This window comes from Chiloscyllium plagiosum, chromosome 17 (genome assembly GCF_004010195.1).
Source record: "Chiloscyllium plagiosum isolate BGI_BamShark_2017 chromosome 17, ASM401019v2, whole genome shotgun sequence".
Classification (NCBI taxonomy): domain Eukaryota; kingdom Metazoa; phylum Chordata; class Chondrichthyes; order Orectolobiformes; family Hemiscylliidae; genus Chiloscyllium; species Chiloscyllium plagiosum.
The window spans coordinates 25,283,921-25,295,559 of NC_057726.1; the positions used below are offsets into that span (position 1 = coordinate 25,283,921).

The 11,639-nt window shown below is 40.7% G+C and overlaps 1 protein-coding gene across 6 annotated transcripts in view; it reads left to right on the forward strand.

The window, feature by feature from the left end:
- Positions 1-4,296, forward strand: part of zfhx3b (zinc finger homeobox 3b) — a 541,496-nt gene extending 537,200 nt beyond the window's left edge. For all 6 annotated transcript variants that reach the window (XM_043706688.1, XM_043706690.1, XM_043706687.1 and 3 more), the window contains one exon: positions 975-4,296. In XM_043706688.1, coding sequence (XP_043562623.1) covers positions 975-2,518 — 1,544 coding nt within the window. In that variant the 3' untranslated portion in view covers positions 2,519-4,296. The remainder of the gene's footprint in view (positions 1-974) is intronic.
- The last annotated feature ends 7,343 nt before the right edge of the window (positions 4,297-11,639 follow it).

Below are 11,639 nucleotides of genomic sequence, written 5' to 3' on the forward strand. Positions count from 1 at the left end.
CCTCCCTGCAACTTTATCCACATTGGATTGTTGATACCAGTAAGCAACTGGGCACAAACTAGATATTTTAGCTGGGCTAGAGTTTAGATTGGTGGGTTTTTTTTCTTCTTTATTCTAACGTGGAATATGGCCATCTTTGGCTAGGATAGCAATTGTTGCCAAATCCTAACTGAGAAGCTTGCTGGGCCATTTCAGATTACTGTTAAAAGTCAGCCACGTTGCTATGAATCTGGAGTGACGTGTCAGCCAGATTGGTTGAGAACAGCAGATTTCCTTTCCTAAAGGACATTAGTGAATCAACAAAGTTTTTACAACAATCAAAGATAGTTGTCATTATTTAGACTAACTTTATACTCTAGATTTACTACTTGAATTTAAACTGTGGGATTTGGTGGCAAGACCCCAGAGCCATTCGCCTTGAACTCAAGGTTACTAATCTAGTGACATTCCAATGGTGTGACTGTCTCACCTAATTTAGAGGGCAGTTCCAAATGCATTGTAGTCATGCCGCCCCTCATTGCTTCAAGCCTGAGGACAACTCACTAGTGTCTATTTAAGCCAGATAATGATGCATTGCACATTAGTAGAAGCTATAGGATAAAAATAGAAATAAAATAATATTTCAAAAATCAGAAAAAAAGTGGATAATGATGAAATATGCTGTGCAAGGTGAATTGAAATAGGTTACTTATGTAAACTTTTAAAAGCAATAGTGCTGACATAAAACCTGGCCAACAGAAATTTGTCGGGTAGCTTTATGCAGCTTTCTAGTTGTATTTTCTGTTGCTGATGGCCTCAAAGTTAACTTATAAAAATGAAAGATCCACTTGCATTTGTAAAATGCTTGTCGTACTGTGCAAGAAAAAAACAAACTATTCTGCGGTGTTTGAGTGAATAAACAAACCTTTTTGTATTCAGCAGCGCTTTTGTGGATCTGTTGTTGGTTTATGTTTCTTCTTTCTATTTATTTTTAGCTTTAACTTCTCCCAAACCTAACCTTTTGGGCATTCCTGGTTCAACTGTACCCTCCCCTGGCCTTCCGACTACTGGACTGCCAAGCAAGCAACCTCCTTCATTGACATCGCAGGCCCCAACACAGGCTACCACAACAATCCCACGTCCAGCATCAGCTACCCAGCAACAGCAACCCGAACAACGTAAAAGCAAAGAAAATGAGAGGGCAAAAGAAAAGGAAAAAGATAAAACGGATCCTATACCCACAGTAAACAAGGAGAAAAATGATAACAGTGCTGGCACATCTGTACCTCTTCCGGGCATGGAGTATGTGGTTGATCCAGCCCAGCTTCAGGCTCTACAAACTGCACTGGCTTCTGATCCAACTGCCCTGCTCACCAGCCAGTTTCTGCCCTACTTTGTGCCAGGCTTTTCTCCATACTATGCCCCACAAATTCCCGGAGCCCTTCAAGGAGGATACCTCCAACCAATGTACGGGATGGAGGGTCTCTTTCCTTACAACCCAGCTTTATCCCAAGCTCTAATGGGGCTGTCACCAGGGTCTTTGCTGCAGCAATATCAGCAATATCAGCAAAGTCTACAAGATGCCCTCCAGCAGCAACAGAGGCAGTTGCAGCAGCAGCAGCAACAACAACAGCAGCAGCTGCAACAACAATTACAGCAACAGCTACAGCAGCAGCAGCAGCAGCAACAGCCAAAGCAGCAGCCTAAACCAAGCCAAGTCCCCGGCCCACAACTAACAGCTTCCCCAGATAAAGAATCCGCCAAAGAATCTCCTAAAACAGAAGAGCAAGCCAGTGCTCCCAGAGAAACATCCCTTTCCAAACCAGAAGAACGGCAACAAACAGAAAGCAAAAGTACGGACTCGCTTGACCTGTTCATTGTTCCAAAGGTGCAGTACAAGTTGGTCTGTCGCAAGTGTCAGATGGTCTTCACTGATGAAGAGACAGCCATGAGCCACCTGCAGTCAATATGTTTCTTTGGTCAGTCTGTGATAAATCTGCAAGAGACGGTGCTTCGTGTCCCGACCAGCACCTACCACTGCCTGGCCTGTGATACTACACTGAGCGGGGATGAAGCTCTAAGTCAACATCTCGAGTCAACCTTGCACAAACACAGAACAATCAAACGAGCAGCAAGATACGCCAAAGAGCACGCTAGTTTATTACCTCACTCAGCCTGCTTCCCCGATCCTAACACCGCATCTACCTCGCAGTCTGCCACTCACTCTAACGACAGCCCCTCCTCCAGCCTGTCCCCCCATGCCTCCATAAAATCTTGGCCTAACATTCTTTCCCGAGCCTCAGTCAGGAAGCCCTCTTCTTTACCTTCTCTCTCCTCATCTTCAACAGTTACCTCAAGTTCATGCAGCACCTCAGGGGTTCAGACCTCTATACCAACAGACGGCTATTCAGATGAGTCTGACAGTGAGCTCAGCCAGAAGTCAGATGGCCTGGATTGTCCGCTGGAGGGTCCAAATGACCCCAGCTGCCGCAGAGACAGTAGTCTGACTAGTGTAGGAATGGACACCTTCAGATTGTAAGCTTGAAGATGGACAATATGATTAATAAAGAAAAACAAACCAATTTCAAAAAAGACTAACTGCAATTCCAAAGCTTCTAACCAAAAAAATAAAATCTTTCAGGATTGTTGTCTCATATTGATATGCTGGCAACATCTAAACCTGTTACACTGGTTGCTAGAAGGTACTATGGTTAGCTGAGCAATGACAGAAACCAGAAAGCAATGAACTGCCTCAATTTAATTACAGTGGTCTTTGAACCTGAAACCCTTTATTTCCCCAGTGCAAACATGCCCTAAGTTGATAGCACAGCAGATGTCAGCATGTACCTTATGGGATGACAATCCACCATTTACAGTTTAGATTTCTTGCTATGTAAGCATTCGGATACCAATGGCTAGCTAAAATGTAATGTCTTGTATTCTCAGGTCAATAGCTCACACCTTGTTCTGTTTTCAGAATCATACTTTACTTTTGTTCGTTTGTTTATCCTGTTTTTTATTTTTTTTGTTCCAGAAAAAGATTTTTTTTCAAATGGGCAGAAAGTATTCAAAAGAGTTAAAATATTAAACACATCTTACTGGGGATTTACAAAGAATAGCTCTTCTGCTGTATAATCTGAGGGATAATTAAGCACTCCCATTGCCACCAAAACACAAGAGTGTTGAGGACTTGTAGCTGAGATAACAACGAATTTAAAAGAAAAACTAACTTTCTGTATTTATGATAGATATGAACATTTTGGTGTTGAGTAGTTTGTTGCATTGGAAATGACCTAAACAGTATGGTAGATTGAAAACCTTTGTGTACATTAGCTTTTGTATTGTCCAACAGAAAGCTCTTCATTTTGATGTTGTCTTGTTCATTCCTATAGGGTAGATTGAATCAAGTTACTGGTCTATGCTTTTCTGTCGTATTCCTTCCTTTCCCACCTTCCCCTTCCAACCTTGAAACCTTCCTTAATGCTCACCTTCCTCTTTGAAGGTGGTTTGCTCTAGTTTTATAGAAGGAAGAAAAAAAAGTAAATTTAAAAGATTTTTTGTGGATAGGGTCCTTTTCAATTTTTTTGTGAACCTTTAAGGAACATAATGATTATTTACCTGTGTCTGTAACCTTTGTGCACTTACCTCTCTGCTTTTGTAGATGCTATGGAAACTTTTCCTATGAAGCAGACATTTGTTTTTTGTGTAGTGTGGCGGCAGTCTGGTCTTTATTTTGGGGGGGGGGGGGGGGGGAGGGAGGGAGGAGATTAATTATTATTTTTCTTTTGTCATAAAGAGAAAAAATTCTCGCGCTTTAACAAAATCCAAAGACATACACTTTCACCATTGGTGCATAAAGATGAAAAGAGGCATCTTTATACTTGAGAATTTGTTCTTCTGATTTAATAAAAATTTAACAAAAAAGGAATGGTAATATCCAGGTCACTGCCATTGCTTCTTCTGTAAGCAAAGTAGTGCCCTAAGACAAACAAAAATACCAAAAAAAAACTTTTTACTTAAAGGTTTGTCCTTGTATTGTGGAATAAGTGCAGTGGTGGTTAGAAGACACTGCTACTACCAAGAATATCAGATAGTGATCTTTTAAGAAAATGTCTTTGTTATTTGGGCACTTGTGTTATGTACATCTCTGTAGTCACATTTAATGTCAAAAGATTCGTTAGCATTAAAAAGGTCTGAACTCTTTTTTAAAAAAAGTCTTTTTTTGCTGCAAATGTTGTAGTCCCACAATAGATGCTTGCTTATACCTTGCTTTTCGCTAAGCTTTACTGGAAACCAATAAATCAGTTTTAGCCCTTGCTTTTTTGATATTCCTTTTTTCATCTTTCTGTTGCAAATGGAACGTTTTTAGACTGTGAATACACCTTTCCATGGTTCAGTTTGGCTGATGCTTTTACTAATGTCAAAAGCCAACAAAATTTGCAGAACTCCAGTTCATTCCAAACTATCAACTTGGAGTTTGTTGCAGGGACTGATTTTTTTTTTTGTTTTTGTTTTGAAGTAGTCAATAAGCTGTTGTACATATTCATAATCAGGCTTGTGCACAGTGCAAAAATGATTTTTTTGTAATAATTACATGCAGATAGTATAACTTCAGTTTCAGAGGTGACAGAAATTTAAATTACATTTAAAAGTAGGCCTATTTTACATAAAGATATCTGATGACGTTCAAAAGTGGAAAATTCAAATTCTTTTCTAAATGAGGTTAAGAAAAAATAGCTCCCACAAGATGAAAAATTTTATTCCAAGGTTGTACAGTTTTTGTTTTTGTTTTGTTTTTTGATGTGATTCTATGAAATATATTCGGCATTTAACTGTTAATTTGTATGTTAGTATGTTTCTGTATCATATATAATTTTCCTCATATTAACTGTTAACATTTTAACACTAGCATTATATTTTAAATACTGATTTGTTTTATGTTTTTTATCTTTATATACTATGACATGGCCTCTTAAGGTGCAATTTTCTGGTTTGTATTTTCTTGGAACTCTGACCTTTGTTTCCAAAGTCTGTTCAGTAGCACTTGTACTCTACCATTTACAAAGACTAATAATTGTGTGGGTCAGGCTACCCCAAGTTTTACAGTTAAACGTAGCAAGACGTACAGGTGAAAAGTGGACAAGACATATTTGCATCTAAAGGCACCACCAGTACTGAAACACGGAGCTGGGAAAAAGCACTGAGCAGTTTTTTGAAAAAAAATTATTTAACTATATATGAATGTGGCCAAAGCTTTAAGCAATGAGAATGGTGCCACATTAAAAGTGTCCATTTTTTGTGGCATGGGGAAAAAGAATAAGACAAGAGAAGCATTAACACAAGTCAGCATACTTGATGTATCTAAGTTCTTGGACAATAAAGAAGATTATTGTCATTCTTGTGGAGAAACTGCCCACTGTGAACAGCATTGACTTTTACATCTTGGGCAACTTTGGAAACATTACCCTGAGGTGAAAGAGGTATCTCCAGCCTTGCAATGTACAAAAAAGAGCAAGTTAAACCAAAAATGATGTTCTTGATGTTTTTTCTATAATGTAGTCTTGTTAGTTTTTTTGTTACTGTAACAATAATGAAAAAAAATTTCAACTGTACCAAAATCATGGAAACTAACAACCACGTGGATTTCGAACTTTAAAAAATTTTGTCACAAACCTTGTTGTCATAGTTAAGTTGATTGTAGATGGTAATTGAATATACTCCTTTGAAAATACTTCATCAAGTATGTTTCTTGCTCATTGTGATACATTAAAAAAAACCAGTATGAGCAAAGCTTTGTGTTTGGTTATGTTATTCACTCATTTAAAAAATGATCCTTACTCTAATTCAAAACAAAATGTTCAGATATTCAGTCTCACCATTATACTCTAGTACAAGTGAACGATTCTTGCCATTTTCATGCAGGTGCAGGTGGGTAGTAGGAAGTTAACAATCCACTCTGCCTGTTTGCAGAAAAGTCTGAAGAATAAAGTTTTATTCATGTGAATATACGTGAGTTGACCATGCCATATTAGTGTGTGCCACATCTTTCAATTTGGGTTGAAATTCTCCTGCTTTATGTGCAGTTGGTGCTCAGTGGCAGCAGTATTTCAAGCCCCATGTTTAGGCAGAATTGCTGTTAATCCCATCTTTCCCTTCATAATTAAATCAGCTGCATTGCATGGCACACTTAAAGTTGTTGTGGTGCAAAAGCTCTGCTATAATTTACAACCAGTCTTTTTTATGTGCAAAGTTAAATCTACACAGATCAACTCTTTCCCTTTACATTCACAGTTGCTCAGACTACTAAAGTACTAGATGAGCTACTCAGTATCTGACATTACAAGCCTAGTTGCCCACCTGTTTTGACCATATGGTGATCATTAAGGTATTGTAGTGAATGTCAGCTCCAATCTTTGCAAGTCAAAAATATGCAGAAATATTTTAATTTTTACCAGTGGGCACCAAATCTGACCTTTTTTGTCATACTAACAATCCTTTGATCTCCATGTGGTAATAATATGTTGCAATACAACATGTGTTTACCATGTGGAGATCATTATCAACTTAAGGATTGAAGCCAGGGCAAACAAGCCTGAAAGAGCACCTCACCCTGGCACCTGGTGACACGAGTTAGTGGCAAGGTTGGTGAACCAACAAAGTTCCATGAGAACATCAACTAAGAAATACTAATTTCTGTGCCTGCTCTATGGAGAACTTTTCCATCATGGATTGAACAAGAATGACACTCATTTGCAGCCAATGATTTTTTGTGTCAAAAAAAGTCTGGATCATAGTAATGTCTTTGTGTCGTTTTACAAAAAGATTTTCTAGTTAAACAAGATGCAAATTCTCAAGATTACTGCCTATCACACCATCTTTTTTTTTACTTCAAATTAGTGCAGAGTCAAAATTTAAAGGAAGACTACTTAAGATGACAATGATTGGTACTAGACTGACACCAGTATCTGTCAAGTTACTGGTCTCGAAATGTTAACTGTACTCTCTCTCCACAGATGCCGCCAGACCTACTCTGTTTTTGTTTCTGTATGTAGGATGTATGGCTGACGGACGAGAACTATAGCTTTTGTCAGTGCATTGAAACTAACAGCCATATTGTGCTCTGGGCGTCTCCAAGCAGATCAAGTGTGCATGTTGAAAAAGCACAGGCAACTGGATTCTGAGCACTGAAGAGATTCAAAAACAAGTTTATGAAGTTCCCAGGTTGTCCAATGAAGTGCATTTTAGCAATCGGTTGCACTGATGTTCTGTATTTTGGTGCAAAGCCCAGCACAGTGTGTGAGTTGATCCACCAGCAAAGAACATGCCCTGTTCGATTACAGTGCACTGTTAGATTGCCAGCCTGACTCCCTGGTCATGCTGCACATTTAAACCCTTGTTTTTTATCAAAAGAAACAATAGACAATAGATGCAGGAGTAGGCCATTCGGCCCTTTGAGCCAGCACCACCACTCATTATGATCATGGCTGATATCCACAATCAGTATCTTGTTCCTGCCTTATCCCCATAACCATTGATTCCACTATCTTTAAGAGCTCTATCCATCTATTTCTTGAAATTATCCAAAGACTTGGCCTCCAAGACCTTCTGAGGTATAGCATTCCACATATCCACTACTAGATAAAAACAATGACTACAGATGCTGGAAACCAGATTCTGAATTAGTGGTGCTGGAAAAGCACAGCAGTTCAGGCAGCATCCGAGGAGCAGGAGAATCGACATTTCGGGCAAAAGCCCTTCATCAGGGCTATTGCCTGAAACGTTGATCTTACTGCTCCTCGGATGCTGTCTGAACTGCTGTGCTTTTCCAGCACCACTAATCCACATATCCACTACTTTCTGGGTGAAAAAGTTTCTCCTCAACTTTGTTCTAAATGGCCTACCCCTTATTTTTAAACTGTCCTCTGGTTCTAGACTCACCCATCAGCGGAAACATGCTTCCTGCTTCCAGAGTGTCCATTCCTTTAATAATTTTATACCTCCCAATCAGATCCGCGCTCATCCTTCTAAACTCAAGTGTATACAAGCCCAGTCGCTCAAATCTTTGAACATATGATAGTCCCACCATTCCGGGAATTGACCTCTTGAACCTACGCTGCATCCCTCAATAGCCAGAATGTCCTTCCTCAAATTTGGAGACCAAAACTGCACACAATACTCTAAATACAGTCTCACCAGGGCCCTGTACAGCTGTAGAAGGACCTCTTTGCTCCTATACTCAATTCCTGTTGTTATGAAGGCCAACATGCCATTAGCTTTTTTCACTGCCTGCTGTACCTGCATGCTTGCTTTCATTAACTGATGTACAAGAACACCTAGATCTCGTTGTACTTCCCCTTTACCTAATTTGACTCCATTTAGGTAGTAATCTGCCTTCCTGTTCTTGCCACCAAAGTGGATAACCACACATTTATCTACATTAATCTGCATCTGCTATGCATCTATCCACTCACCTAGCCTGTTCCAGGTCACCTTGTATTCTCATAACATCCTCCTCACATTTCTCCCTGCCACCCAGCTTTGTGTCATCAGCAAATTTGCTAATATTACTTTTAATGCCTTCACCTATATCATTGACGTATATTGTAAACAGCTGCAGTCCCAGCATCGAACCTTGTGGTACCCCATTGGTCACCGCCTGCCATTCCAAAAGGGAGCATTTTATCATACTTGTTGCTTCCCGTCAGTCAGCCAATTTTCAATCCAAGTCAGTACCTTGCCCCCTAATGCCATGTGCCCTAATTTTGCTTACTAATCTCTTCTGTGGGACCTTTTCAAAGGCTTTCTGAAAGTCCAGGTATACTACATCCACTGGCTCTCCCTTGTCCATCCTCATAGTTACATCCTCAAAAAATTCCAGAAGATTAGTAAAGCATGATTTCCCCTTCGTAAATCCATGCTGACTCTGATCTATCCTGTTACTGGTATCCAAATGAGTTGTAATTTCATCTTTTATAATTGACTCAAGTATCTTTCCCACCACTGACATCAGGCTAACCGGTCTATAATTCCCTGTTTTCTCTCTCTCTCCCTTCTTGAAAAGTGTCCCTGCCGCTTCCGGTTGTCAGTTTCAGCTGTCCGCTGTAGTGGCCGGTATATTGGGTCCAGGTCTTCTGCATTATACCCAGAAATACCTTCCATTGTTGTTCTACTGCCATCCCTGATAGGGTATTGCACCATTGAACTTTGGCCAGCTCCTCTCTCATAGCTCCATAGTTCCCTTTGTTCAATTGCAATACTAACACTCCCAATTCTCCCTCTCAAATTGCAGATTAAAACTTATCATATTATGTCACTACCTCCTAATGGTTCCTTTGCTTCAAGGTTCCTGATCAAATCCAATTTGTTGCACAACACCAGATCCAGAATTGCCTTCTCCCTGGTAGGCTCCAGTACAACCTGTTCTAAGAATCCATCTCAATGGCACTCCACAAACTCGCTTTCTTGGGGTCCAGTATCATCCTGATTCTCCCAGTCTACCTGCATGTTGAAATCCCCCATAACAACTGTAGAAATACCTTTGCGACAGGCCAATTTCAACTCTTTATTCAACTTACACCCTACATCCAGACTGCTATTTGGGGGCCTGTAGATAACTCCCATTCAGGTCTTTATACCCCAATGGCAATTTATCACAGTGAAAGCAGTTCCGTTTCGCAGCTTTTTGTGCTAGTCCGGCCTGAATTTCTAAAGGAACTTCTGAATTTCAAATTAGCTTTGGCCACTGCAGTTGAACGTCTCTTTTTATTGACAGAGTTGCAATGTAAAATAGTTTCACAAGATGGGAACAGCTGAAATCGCAAAGACATCATTGAGACACATTCAAATAAGGGAGAGGATTCTCATTTCCATTTTTATTGGCAGATCTCAGAGTGGGGAGGGGGGAAAAAGGGGTTCAAAATATCAGATGTCACTGTTACCATTTAAGTGGACTTCTGCCCTTCTTACCATCAAATGGCTGGTTAAAGCAATTACAGTTATGCACTTTCGTTCCCCACCTCTGGTTGAAGTCATGATGTTGGACTGGGGTGGACAAAGTTGAAAATCACACAACACCAGGTTATTGTCCAATAGGTTTATTTGGAAGCACAAGCTTTCGGAGCACTACTCCATCAGGGAGCTAACTCTCTATCTACCTGACGAAGGAGCAGTGCTCCGAAAGCTTGTACTTCCAAATAAATCTGTTGGACTATAGTCTGGTGTTGTGTGATTTTTGACTTTGTTGAAGTGAAAGATGAAGAGGTTGGAAGCAGCTGTTCAAATAGATGACAGAAAGGTGTCAGGGTAGGTTGCCCAGTATCAGCCAATGGCAGAGCCTACAAATGCCAACCTGAGAAGAATTGTGTCCAGCTCCTGTTTGCAATGCTAGAGCATTAATAAGCTGGACCTTGAAGGTAGGACACTCAACTGACATCTGTTGGCTGTGCTTAACACCTGTGCACCTTGCTCTCAGCAGCTTCCTCACCCTGTTTTTCATCACCCATTCAATTATTCAGTAGAAACCAAAATGAAATATGCAGGCAGGCAACATTGTAAAGAAACATTGTAGACAACATTGTTTCAGATTGATTACCTTTCCTCAGAACCCAATGGGTACACATAGGCACCCTGACCTGCTGAGTACTGAGAACAATTGTTTTTTACATTCCCGATATACAGCATCCACTGTATTTTGCTTTTGTACATGATTAGACCAGACTTGAACTATTTGCTTGTGCTGCCTGCACACTGACCTCACAGTTACCCCTGTAACTTCACCACTATCTTTAACACTGTCTGCATGATTCTGTCCTGGCAAACATATCTTGGTAGTCTTTCACCAAGCACACTTCTTTTCCTCTTGCAGGATATTGCAGGTATGGGGAGTAGACAGGGATGGGAGGAAGGCCACCAAGTGGTCACACCCTGTCCCATTGAGAAAGATTGGCTCATTGTGGGAGGGGCGGGAATTGGGATGACAGCCTGCTATGGCTGCTGTCTGTCCTTCCCCATCACTCCAAAATATCACAGAAATACAAGCAATGAAATATCTCAGCTGGCGCTATGCTGCAGTGAGTGTTCTGAGAATAAAAGACCCTGAGATTCCAGTTGCCTGCCACTTCAACACGTGGACATCTCTGTCTCAGGCTTGCTGCAGTGCTCCAGCGAAACTCAGCTCAGACTGAAAGAACAGCGTCTCATTTTCCACTTGGGAATTATACAGCCTTTGGGACTTAATATTGAATTCACCAATTTTGGGGCTTGAGGTACCTTCTCCTATGTCCTTACCCCGACCCCCACACACCATGCCTTGTTATCACACGGTCTGCTATTACACACTACTACCTATTGTTAACTGCTAATAGTTAGCCCTGCTTCCTGAAGAAGGGCTAATGCCCGAAACGTCGATTCTCCTGTTCCCTAGATGCTGCCTGACCTGCTGCGCTTTTCCAGCAACACATTTCCATCTCTGATCTCCAGCATCTGCAGACCTCACTTTCTCCTAACTGCTAATAGTTCCTACTAGTAGCTGTTCATTCTCTTTGGCTGATTGTTATCCACTCCTTTTTCCGCCCAACTGTTTTCTCTCTCTTTGAGCTCTATCTCCACCTAATGTTTACTCCTTAGACCACCTCCTCCTCCCCCCCCCCCCCCCCCCCCCC